The sequence below is a fragment of the Calonectris borealis genome, chromosome 2, assembly GCF_964195595.1.
Source record: "Calonectris borealis chromosome 2, bCalBor7.hap1.2, whole genome shotgun sequence".
NCBI classification, from domain to species: Eukaryota; Metazoa; Chordata; class Aves; order Procellariiformes; family Procellariidae; genus Calonectris; species Calonectris borealis.
Window position 1 is genome coordinate 91,747,520 of NC_134313.1, and position 13,402 is coordinate 91,760,921.

Here is a 13,402-nt window from a genome sequence, read left to right on the forward strand (position 1 = left end):
GAAAAATTGGCCTCTGGTATAGAATATGATCCAAGCAGTGTTGTATGAAATGCTTACAAAATAAAACAAAAAAAAATTTCTCTTTTCAATCTGGAGTAGTCAGACTGTCATTCCACAATCTTTATTTACAAATATTGAGAGCTGCTGTGTTGAATTTCTGGTTGGTTCAGAATGATTTATTGTTTTTTGATCAGAATATTGAAAAAAAACCAACTTTTCCAAAGAGCATCTGTGTGAAACCAAATGAAAATTAATCAAATGATCCTTCTCTAAGAGTACGGATCTGTTTGAACTAAAAATTTAACAAAATGTTTATGAAAAATATATGTTGTGGAATGTGTCTTTCAACTAATTCTGATTTCTTCAGATTATAAAATGTTCCAAAGCTGTTCATTAGGCATTTTGCATGACCTGAGACACATAGTATCACTTTTTCTTCCTGAATAGAAGCTTTCAACTTTTTTAAAAACCGAACTGTCTGCATACTCTGTGTTACTCTATGTGTAGCTTTTTTCATGATGAAAATCATGCAATCTTCAGAGATAGGTATCATTTTCATAATTATTTTGTAGGTGCACAGATATTTAGTATTATTAATAGTAGGAAGAAGGAGCTAGTGAGAACCCACAGGTAGAGATGAACTAGTTGATTTTTTTTTAATTTTTAGAAGTTATTAATGAAAGCATTTACGTATATAACTATGTGCTTAAAGATCCAAAACTCAGTACAAAACTCTGGCAGTAGGTAACTGAGAAAACCAAAATGTCCACTTAACTTCCTACACAGAATCAAACAGGTCTAGTATGTGGGAGATATTGACAAATATGCACATTTATTTCACTAACCTGTTTACCTGACCCTTCCTAAATTAAGTCAAAGGCAAAACTCCTTAAATGTGAGGGAAAAATCCTGGAGTTAGATCTAAGTCCAGGCTCTTCAGCCCATAACTACAGCCACAGAATGCCTCCTGGGAAGACAGTGTGCACTCTTGCTAGCCCTTCTTCAATGTAATAAGGTAACCTCATCAAGAGCTGCAGTCAGAAACTAATCAGTTACATCCCAAAGTCCAGGCAGTAAAAAGAGAAATGTCTGGTTTGCCTTAGTCGATGAATGGAAGTAAATGGAGTTAAAGGGGGAAAAAAAAAACCACAAACCCAAACATCAGGACTCCTTCTTCCTACTCAATATAGATTCACTCAGATTATTTGAAGGATCACTTGCAACGTTTTGAACCAGAAACAGCCCAGCTTTTCAACAACCACTATTAGTCTTCTACTTTTTGGACTTATTTGCTGTAGTGATGAATGTTAAGTACCCTTGAAAATGCTCAAAAAGTTGTCATTTTTCTTTTCAGAGATCCTTCAAGACTGCAAAGATTATTTAAAGAAGGAAGACGGTATGAGATTGGATTCAGTGCAGTAAAGTAGGTTAGTTTGAGGACAAGAACAAAAGCCATTAGTTAGATCTTCTTGTGTTGCCGTGATGAGAACTTACCATTGCTTCTGGCTGCTGTTTTGGGCTGGTCAGCCCCACCAAAGTTTCTTAACTCCATTATCCAAAAGGACTAGTGGCTTTCCAGAAAAGGAAAAGGTTCTGGTATTGTCTGGAAGCAGCAGGCAAGACCTCCATCGTTCCAAAAGGAGCTGGATGTGGAATCAGTTCTTTTTATTGGAGGAATACACGGGAACTGACTACCAATATGTTGGCAAGGTAAGATTCTTTCATACGCATCTATGTTTTGATTTTAGAAGCACTGGAAAGCCAGCAACAGCAAGTAGCTAAGAACAATGCCTGCTACAACTTTTAGTTTGCCTTCCTGACTGCCCAGCTTCTGCTGAGCAATAATTCAGTGGAAAGGTTAGTACGCTTCAGCTTCAAATTGTAATCAACAACAGGAAGTTCCTCATTTAACCAGCAAGTCCCATGACCAATCATGCACAATTATGTTAAAGATTTTCCTTTTTATTTGTGTCTGGAAATAATGCAGCTTAATTATAGGGTTGTCTAAACCAGACATTTTTAGCTTTAAAATGTAATATATGTTTTTCCCTCATGCTCATTAATTTTGCTAGAGTCAAACTATATAAACCAGAAGAGGTTTTGGTTGAAGATATTTAAGATTCACAGTACCCATATTTTGGTGAAGATTCTCTCTACCCAGCAAAAGGCACCCATTTCCCTTTTTATTCCCCACTGCACAATGCTGCAGCCATGAGGTTTTGTGGTGCCACTGAGGACTCTGTGACATGACCGTAATACCACAAGCCACGCTATTACAGAGAGTTGAAGTACACTGTGGTTACACACTAAGAAGCAGCAGGCAGCTGAAAATTTCTAAGCTCAAAACATGCTGACAGTTAGAAAAGGGTCTGTAAAAAATAATAATTAAAAAAAAAAATCACAACTTAACTCTGAGAATATCCACCTCCCTGAGCAGCAGACCCCCATGTAGGTAACAACCTTTATGTGAATTGTAAAGCTAATGCACCTGTGGTAAGTCTAGAGAGAGTCTACACTGCCCAAGGTGCCATAGTCTATAGGAGTCTCTCTTGCAGAATGCAGAAATTACGCTATTGATGATGACATTCAAAACAGAAACAATACGGTTTTGTTTTCCAAACTAAAATGGGATTGTGTCTGATCTAGTTTGATCTCTCAAGCCTCTTAGCAAAGGCTGCAGATCACAGTGGTTTGACATTTTATCTCCCTCTGCAAGATTCTGAGCATTCCCATGAAAGATGGTGGCTGCTTTTCTTGCCTGCCAATCAGCTGTCAGTCAAAGCTGGATGTGACACTCCTTTCCTGCTAAATGGCTGCAAGGCATGATTCAAATGAAGAGCTACTCAGCTGGTGTAACACTCATAGAGCTCTGACCAGGATAATCAGCATTCATGAAGTGTACCATTGAGCTCAATCTACAGGAAAAAGCCAAAGGCAGAGAGTCCTCAGAGAGGAGAAGTAGAGAAGGAAGATGATAAGAGGGTAAGAAAAAAAGCCAGAAGAGAGTAAGAGGGAAGAACTAGAAAGACAGAGGTGGAAAGAGAGGAAACTTTACAAAGAGGAATAAAGATAGAGGAGGGGAGAGGGACATCAAATGGGGGTAGAGGACAGCAGTTGGGAGAAAAACATTACCTAAAGAGAGCACAAATAAAAACAGAAGGTGAGACAGTGAAGGGAGAAAAACCCAACAGGTAAGAAATATGGAGTCAAGGAAAAAAAAAAGAGAACAAATTGAAAGTCAGCAGTCTTCCACACACTCTCCTATTTCACAGTCTACTCGGGGGGTCAGGGTAATGGCGATCTCTTTCTCCAAAGATAAAGCATGTGGTGCTGAGGCGAGTCCTACAGCCTGTCATTTTCACTATGAATTTTGACATTAAACCTGCTCAGCCCCAAGTCCCCCATTCTCTCCACTGCAGAATTAGAGTAGAAGCTACTGTCTTCAGAGGAATTGATGGGGGAGCAAATATTCCTGCAGGATGAGTTTGCTGAGAAACAGTTAAAAAATGGTCTAGTTGGACCAGAAAACCAAGAAAGTTTGAACTGGAGTCATTGAGAGAGAAAAAAATGTGGATGTTATTTTTAAAAGTTGTTCTTCTGCCTATTGGTACTTTAATACGCTTACTATTACAAAGCATAGAAACGACACATAAATGTCATTGATTCTGTGTCCCTGGGCTGTTCACAAGTGGCCTTTCACACGTCTTTCAAATGCCAGAACTGCTCACACCCTTGTAATCGAACAATTAGCCAAGAGGCATGGAAGAGCAGCCACTTATTATTAGAGAAAGTTGAGTATTGGTGTGAGGATAAATGATAGAAACAGCTGAATGTCTCCAAATTGAGGTAACCAGGCAATTTAACTGAGCAATTAAACTAGATTGGTGTGGGCAAATGAGGATAATGAACATGTTTATGAAGCATATTTTTTTCCCAGAGGACTAAATGTTAACCTTAAATATGAACCAAAAATGGTAAGAATATTTGGTTATAGTCTTTTTATTCTTTTATATCATAAAGAAATGTGAACAGGAAAATATTTTAAAACAATAAAACAAATGTAAAGGGGAATTGTGCTTATGTCTTACTGTATAAGCAGTCAGACCTGGATCTTCTGGGGTATTTTTTGTGTTTTGTGGTTAAAGCTGGTGGGCATTAACAACATAATTATAAAAAAATTATTCCATATAATCTACAAGGAAAAAAAAATTCTTTTACTCGGGCTGGTTTTACTTTAGTCTTTTCATTTGTTAACATCTGTTTAATTTAAACATCTACATCAACATTTGAGATATAAGTAAGTCATCTGTTGTGAAAGATTCTAACAGCATTACTTCTATAAACTGCCCAAATTACAGTTCTAAAATTCTGTAACTGTTTATACTACAAAATCAACATTTATGTCATAATAGTTTTAGAGAGAAGAGGAAAAAAAGTGAAGGGGAATGCATTCAGGTTTGAGATAATAAAAAAGAAAGGTAATCTCTCTGAAGACAGAGCTCAAGGCAATACTGAAGACAACGCTGAAGCATCATCCGAGTCATGGACCAGAGCACTACTATGCTCCATACCCCATATACTTTATATCCAATGAACCCAAATGCTTTCCATCCTTTTGGAGATAATTACCTACGAAACAAAGTAGTCCTTTTCTGGTACCCATGGGTACTGTCAGCTATTAAAAAGTGCTCCCCAGTTTTGTATGCTACACACTTTACTGTCAGCCCAAATATGCTGCTCTATCACACTGGACAAGAATATGTGGCTGCCGACAAGAAGCTCCCTGTGTTATCAACACAAGTTAATTGTGTGCTGCAGTCCTGTCACCAGATCCACCATTTTATTATCCAGTTCTTGTATTCCTGAATTTCATTCCTGTATATTAATGAAATAAAACCTTTTAAAAATATTAGAAATTCACACCTCCAGTCTTGGTTAGTCTCAGACATAATAATATACGGAACTTGCAGAAAAGTTCTAGACTGAATAACTTGTGAACTACAGCTATTCACTGAAGTGTGATTGATGGGCACAGTGACATTTTAACCTGAAGATATCTTTTCTTCTGGTTCAGAAATTATGGCACTTGGCAGGGACTTGATCCCAAAATAAAATAAAAGGATTACATGAGCATCAAAGTAGAGAAGTGCCCAGCGCTACTACCTAGCCAAAATCTGCAATATTTGAGTTGGGTTTTAAAAGAGATCTAGTTGTACCTGTGGCTGCTTAGTACAATTTTAAAGGGCTGGGATGAATGCATCTCTAAATCACAGGTAAACGATGAAGTCGTAGTGCAGCTGTATATAGAAAGAGATGCTACGTTCCCTAGAGGTCTTAAAATATTCCTGGGCAAAAGAGTGAAAAAAATCTGCCCTGTTCCAAGATTATACTCAAAGGTATAGTTACCATTTGTATGCACTTGATGTCTTTGCATGGCTGTCCCACTGGCTACATAAAGTCGATGTACTGGCATCCGTCACTGAGTGGTCTTGTTAGAGCACAAACCTGCAAATCGTTGTTACGTAAAGAGATAGGATGCCTCTTTCCTTTAGACTAAAGAAAGATCTGAACAAGTCTTAAATCTTACTCATTAACCCAGAAACAGCTTCTGGCAGCCTACAGTGGAAAGGAGCAACTTGCTTTCCTAATAACAGGCACAACTGTGGAATGGTTTTGTCACACTCTGTCTGTCTGGCACTAAAAGGAAACTTCCAGACATACTTTTTTCATTTTTTCTGTGTCTTATTGATGTTCAGATAGTTGAAGCAGTATGCTCGCCTGGAAGCTATCTGATGTTACTACCTGTACAACCCGTCATAAACAATCATTCTCTGCTGACATCTCCATTTTTCAAGGAAGATAAAGTCAAAGTCCTGCTGCTGTGTGGCTTGGCCACAGCTGAAAGGATACTGCATTCCTTTCTAGGCAAAACCAGAATCCTTTTATTTGGTGTTGAAAGAACCACTGGGAAAGAAAAGTTCCCCTCTGTCAGGAGTGGTTTAAGGTACCATTGATCCTGCTTTGGAGGAGGAGGGGATGAACTAAATGGTATCACAATATAGTTTCAGTACTGTTTTTCTGTCTTTTCCCTGATTTTACTTCTGGCTACAACTATTCTGAAGGCAAGCAGAACCGTTCCCTGCAGTGTATTTCACCAGAAGCAAATCAAACAAAAGGTGGAATATCTCGAAACTATTGCAAGTAGTGGGACTCAGTCACATACTGAGACAAAAATATCTGGCTGTGAGCACACACAAGAGGCTATTTAAACAAGGAAAATTATTGTCGTGTAATACAGTCTGTGCATTTTCAGCATGTGAGACAGTAATGGTCACATTACTCCCATGGTTAGAAGGTATCATATCTTCATTGGATGACGTGATAACTAGCAAGAGAAACCTTCACCTTCTCTCAGATCTTTAGTATGCTAGCATTCTGTACTTATCATCAAAATTTTTGTTCCCCCAAAAAAGCAAGATGTGAAAAGTCAAACTAAAATGACTCTTCCCATCTGCACTTCTAACATCCTTTATACAGTTCTATTGGCAAACGCTCGCTCAGTATTTGTTTTCTTTACCTTGTAACTTGCACTATGATATACACCTGATGCCTTCAGTTTCCTGTTCCAAACACAGTGACTATTTGTTATCTTTACGAGGCCTAAAATTAAAAGTTCCACTTGTGACTTCTATTTATTCAGGGAGTCTACTCAAAAGAGTTTTCAATTTATTTTGATGCTCTGAATATCCTTTCTCCGGGTCTAGATTCTGCACTCCGCTTCCATGAGAATTGGCAGTCCAAGAGCCAGGCTTTGAGTCTCTGAATGACCTCTCAGTCCTGAACAATTCCTGGGCTTGAAGTAGCTCACAGCAAAACAGAAGACAGTTATCAGTCATCCCTAGGTTGCATCAGTCAATCTGAGGTGCTCTGTGGGTTGCAGCATCATCCACAGTGTACACAAGGCTCTGGGCTGGACCCCTGTCCCTGGCAAGTCCTCAATGGTCTTCTTTCACAGCTGAATGTGCACATGAAATTTGACTTTACACTGTGCTTCTCAGAGGACCTACACATCCTTCACCATGCAGAAGGAGGAGGACTAAAGTTTTGCACCTTTCCAGATTTAGGCTCCTTCCAGCACACCATCTGTGTGAGGGTGCTGTGGTCCTCGGAGAGCACTAGCGGCTGTCTGCACCACTCTCTGCAGAATAACTTCTCTCTTAGCAGGGCACAGGGCTTTTGTGGGCGATTTATGGCACTCCAGCCCTTGCTCCTGACAAGAAAGTCACAGGGTCCCTTACACATACCAATGTTAGTTAGTTGCAATACTATGTTTAACCCTGTGGTGAAAGAAGCATTAAAACCAGCCTTTTACACATGAGGAAACTGATATACAGGGAGGTTAAATAACTTTATGCACAGCTAAAAGTCAGAAATTTCTAAACTGAGATTTTTAAAGAAAAAAAAAATCAAAGTTCTTAGGCCCTTTCACCCCCTGTTTAAATTATTAGGTCACCTGTCTCTTGCTTCAATAGGCTGAATACTTGTCATTCTCTTAAAAGGTAGAACAAATGCCGTGGCGCATCTGCACTTCCTTTATTCCTTATCCATCATTCATATTTTATGTTCCACCACTTGACTTTCCCAACTGCCCTTCATTCCTATATTGAATTGCACACGCATACACACACTTGTCTTATATTCCTCTTTGAAAGATTTACTGGCGCTGATAGAAGTTCTCTGTACTGTCAGTCTCTGTGGAATAGAGATAACTCTGAAATGAGGGACAGTTGAGAGGTTAGAGGCCCAGGAGGACAATCCAGAAACAGCTTGCAGATTTTAAACCGTCATATGGGGGCTAAGAAAGGAGATAATGAGAAATGGGTGGGACAGGCAAGAATGTTATTCAGAAAATGAAAAGGCAGGAAATATAGCATGGTTAATGTTTACGATCATCATAATTGTGAATCTACTTGGCATCATCCTTGTATCCAAATGTATTACACAATGTAAGAGCCTTACAACCATCTGTTTCAAACATACCACATTTTCTACATTATGGCACATGATGGTACTTACAGGGTAATGGTACATAACCTCCTCTCCTTCTTCCCATTCCACCTAGAGAAGCAAATCCTGGGATCCTCAAGTCAATATTTCTGTTAATCCTTATTTTTCATTTTTTGTGCCCTGAACTAAACAATTTCGTTTTCCATATGCTAATGATCTGCTCATAACCAGGGCTTACATTTTGGGCCACATCTTTTCACAGATCGTCCTGTCCTACCCTCGTTAGCAATCTGCATGTCTTCCCGAATTGTGTGCCCCTAGACTTCTAGCTATAGAAAAACAGCTGCACACATTAATCTTCCTCCCCAGGGAGAGACTGCAGGTGAAGTTTGTGCTTTATTTTGGGTTACTTAGATCACAGGTCTTTGCAGCTGTGACTAACATTTTCTTATTTGTTTGTATAGCGCAATAAACTCCTCACTATAAAGCTGCAATGTCATGAACATAGAACTTGCAGGCTAGCGACAGCTAAAAAAAATCCCTCTTTCAGGCTCAAGACAAAGAACCATTGTTATTCCACCATTTGTTGTTTACAGTTGGCTCACCAAAAATATTAAACCATAAAGCTTAGAGAAATCTCTTTGTTAAATGCGACTCATATTGTCTGTGACTCCCTTTTCTTCTGCTGCCATTTCCCTCACTGGTGAACATAGGCTCACAGTGGGGCAGCAGCAGATTGAGAGCTGTGGCCAGTCAGTGTAACATTTCAAAACACAAACTGAAAATGTGTTGTGATGTGAATACCTACTGTTGATCCGTATGCGCTAATGCAGACTGTGGCTTGCTTTCACCATTAATGGGGTGAAATAAACTTCAGGATTCAGTGAAGCTTGTAGTTATCATGAAAGTCTGAGTTGGCAGATGAAGGAAAAGGAAGAATCACCCTCTGGAAGCAAAGGAGAAAGGAAAAATATCAGTCCTTTCTCTCTTCTCTTCTAATTTCACAAAAAAAACCCCACAACAACAAAGGATGTAAAGAAATAAAACACTGAGTGAGATGGAAGTTAAAAACGTACATTAAAGGAGAAGCAATTATTTATGCTAGAACTATCATTCCCACTGTTTTCTTTTCAGAGTTGTTTATTTTGGAGTCATATCATCCAAAGGAGACTGCAGTCCTTCTACCCCAACTTGATAAGCTGTGTTGTACAGAGCAGGGCTCCAGAAGAGCTCAGCTGGAATAGCCTCTCTGTATAGGAATATCATCTATCTGGCACTATTTCTTACTTTGTCTCTTTGTGAAACGTCAAGCGATATTTCACCATTAGATGTCTATTGGAACAAAGAAGGTTTTGCTGTCTCATACAGGCTCACAAAATGATCATTCAGTCATCATTAGCATGTTTGTCAGCTTTGACCATACTATATCTGCATGTTGGAAGGCAACATCAAGTTAAGTCAAGTCATTTGTATAACTTCTGTGTTTAGCATCATGTTATCATTAATGGAAGGTTAAGTTCTCCCTAAAAGACAGGACCAAACACTATAAGTGTACCTTTGGCTTTGTGACATGCTTCCTCCTACCTAGCAAGCCTTGCAATCAAGCTGATCGGGGCACCGGCAGAGGATTTAAAGGGCATGTAAACAGAGGTGTCAGAGCATTCGTAGTTTCTTTCCACTCCATGCTCTTTCTGTGGTTTTACACATTTCAGGTCAGTTGCTTAAAGCAGAGTTAATGTTGCTTACAACTGCTAAAATTCCTCACAGAATGTCCTGTATACGTAGGGAATAACAACTGCCAAGGGGATTGTGGGCAAAGAGTTAATGCCCCGTGGATGAAAATCTCTTGCATGTATATATATTCACGGTAATTGTAAACTGATGTGAGCTTGAGCCTCACGCTACTTCCAAGTAACAAAGCCTGTTGGGATCTACACCATTCATCTAATAAACCCACCTCATGCAAATATCTATTATTTTACCTACAGAAAATATTTTATGAAAAATTCCTTCTAGATTATTTAGACTGATAGGATCACACCAATTATATGTGCTTCAGAGAGAATTCTTTTCTTTCATGAATACTAGACATGATTGGGAGAGCATAGACACAAGTATTCTCACCAAAAGAATTCCAGACTCTCCAGTCAAAATGAACCTGCATTCCTAGACAGGCAATGTTGGATCTTGAACTATTACCTGAAGCTTGGGACTGAATATCACTCTGCCAGATAGAATCACAGAATAATTAAGGCTGGAAGAAACCCCTAGAAGGCTACCTGGTCTAACCCCCTCCTCAAAGAAGGTCCAATTAGGGCAGGTTGCTCAGGGCAGTGTCTGGTCAAGTTTTGTGCATTTCCAAGGATGGAGATTCCACAACTCTGGGCACTTCTCTCAGTGCTTAACCAGCTCTCCTTTCTTTTTTTTTTTTTCCTCGTAATATCTAATCAGAATTTCCCTCATTGCAACCTGTGTCTATTGCCTCTTATCCTATCACTGCCTTCTCTAGCTCTGCCTTCTCTACACCCTCCTGTTAGGTAACTGTGAACAACAATAAGCTTTCTCTTCTTAATTCTAAATAAAACCATTTCTCTCTTCTCTCCTCATACATCTTATGCTCCAGCCCCCCAACCCTCTTGGTGAACCTTCTGTAAACTCACTGCAATATGTTAATGTCTTTCTTGTACAGAGGAGGGGCAAAACTAGGTGCAGTACTCCAATTGTATTCTTACAAACTGAATGGAAGAGAGTGATCAATGCCCTCAATCAACAGGCTATACTTTTGCTGAAACAAACCAGTTGGCTTTCTTCTCAGCAAGGACACACTGCTGATTCATGTTCAATTTCTTGTCTACCAGAATGCCGAAGAACTTCACTGCAAAACTGTTTTCTATCCAGCCTATACTGCTGCAAGGGATTATTCCAGCATAGATGCAGGACTTTGCATTTGCCTGTGCTGAAGTTTGTGAGGTTTCCATCAGTCCATTTCTCCACGCTGTTAAGGTCCCTCCAGATAGCAGCTCTACCTTCTCGATATTGAGAGCGCTTCACCAACTAAAAAAAACTCCATTTTTTTATGATTTGCAAAACTGCTGAGGATGCATTCCATCATTTGAGTCATTAATAAAGACATTAAGCAGCATTGACTTCCAGTATCAACCTCTGAGAAACATCACTAGTAATCAGCCACCAGTCAGACTTCATACACAGATCACAACCCTTTGAGCTTGGCTATCCACCCACTTTTCCATCCACCTTATTGGACATTTTTCCAGTCCATATCTCATTGATTTGTCTGTCAGGATACTATGGGAGACTGTGTCAAAGTCCTTGCTAAAGTCATTCAATATCCACTGCTCCCTACTTGTCCACAGTGCCATCCATGCAGTCATGGAAGCCAATCAGGTTAGTTAAGCATGATTTTCCACTACTAAATCCATGTTAGTTGTTCCAAATCACCTTCTTTTTCTTCATGTACCTGGATTTAGCTTCCAAGCGGATTTGCTTTATAACCTTCTCTGGAACAGAGGTATAGCTGGCCAGTTTCTAGTTCCCAGATCCTTCTTCTTGCCCTTCCTTAGGATGGGTGTGACTTTCCCTATTTTCAGAATTTAAGAACCTTCCCCAATCACTGTGACTTTTCAGACATTATAGAAAGAAAACATTTCATCACCATCCTTAGTTGCATCCAAGGTTGTCCTACAGAACTGAGTTTGTCCAATTTATTTAAAAAGCTTCTAATTTTTTTTTTCTGTCTGCTGTGGATAATGCTTCACTTCACCAAAATTTTCTGCTAGGGTCAGGGATCTTTGGGGCCTGTGGGCAAATTGCACTTTCACATCCGAGAGCAGTTCTTCTTTATTCATGAGTCATGGGTCCAACACAATGCATCCTCTGGTCAACTCATCAATCACCTGGGTCAAGAAATTGTCTTATGACATTCTGCAGAAACCTGGGTTGCTTGCACACAGACATATTGCCCTTCCAGCAAACATCAGAATTATTAAAGTCCCCCATGAGTACTATGGCTTGCAATCATAGGGTTTCCTCCATCTGTCTAAAGACTTCATCTATGTCATCTCTTTGAGCAGGCAGCCTCTAGCAGATGCTTACCATGATGTCTTGTGTTGGTCTGTCCTCTTATCCACAATCTCTTGACTGATTTGTCACTTGTTCCAAATCAAAGCTCCATCTACCTGAGCTGATCTTTTGCTAATCTACCTCCTTGCCTTCCTGGCCTGGCCGTTCTAAAGGGTCTACATCCTTCTGCTGCAGCATTCAAGTCATGTGAGCTATCCCTTCACATCCTGACTAATGCACTTCGAGGAATACTCATTTGAAAGAAGAATCAAGTCAACGGCAGCCTTGGCTAAGGTTTCCCGTAAACATATTCTTGGTTGAGCAGCCTTCCTCAAGAGGGTCCTGTTGAGATTTAAATGTGCAGCCTTTTAGTTTTTACCTGCTGTCTCACACAAATCCTTAATTATCTATTTACACAACACAAAATTTTGTTTAGAAACAAAGTTGGGGAACATGACAGCATGGAGATATTTTTCCTTTCCCCAGCTTCTGAACTGTAGAACTAGATGACCCAGGCATGCAAATAGATTAAAGTCTCAACTAAACCTGTGGATATGAATTAATTTCCTTCTTGTTAAGTCTTCATTTAAATTTGAATAGGTTCTCATTTGTTTTAGCATTTGTCTATATCCTGCCTTCTCCATCCCCCTACTTTCCTCCCTGCCACACACACTTTTATATAGCATATAAAATTCATACACATATTTCAGGATTTGATTGTCAGCATCAAGTGCTCAGAATATCAAAGGGTCACCTTTGTCAGTAAGCAAAGGATGAGCATTTGCTTTCAAGCCCATCCATCAGGGAGTAGTCAGAAGCTGTTACTTGCTGAAGCAGCCTGATGTTTTATTCAACTATATCTCAGTAAAAACATTTTTCAATATTAGGCCAAGGGATTTTTTTGTTTTGGTTTGGTTTTTTCCTAGTTCATCTTTAAGTTATATTCTTCCCTACCCCCACAGGAGAACAGAGGTTTGCACTGAATTAGAAACGTACTTGTTCATACACCTTAATTAAGGTGCTGTATTTGCCTACCATATAATTTTGAGGCATTTTTGAAAGTTCATAAGTCCAAAGAAAACATTTTCTTAATGATGGAATGGATAATTCTGACCACTGATAAAAAGTAAACAACTGTCCCTGGGTAAATTCCCTGAAAAATCAAAGGCAATCAAAGCTGGGCGTATAATACAGACTGATTTCATTAACTATACACATCACATAATTTAGAGATTAAGGGACATATACTAAAACAAATTATTAATTATAGAAGTGCATGTTTGTTGAATGTACTCTTTTCTGAAAAAAAAAAAAA

At 39.2% G+C, this 13,402-nt stretch overlaps 1 protein-coding gene across 3 annotated transcripts in view; it reads left to right on the forward strand.

Annotated features, from left to right (window-relative positions):
• The first annotated feature begins 1,482 nt into the window (after positions 1–1,482).
• The window catches only part of LOC142079034 (cadherin-6), a 47,685-nt gene continuing 35,765 nt past the window's right edge, over positions 1,483–13,402 (forward strand). For all 3 annotated transcript variants that reach the window (XM_075142513.1, XM_075142515.1, XM_075142516.1), the window contains exon 1: positions 1,483–1,710. In XM_075142513.1, the coding sequence (XP_074998614.1) occupies positions 1,483–1,710 (228 nt within the window). The remainder of the gene's footprint in view (positions 1,711–13,402) is intronic.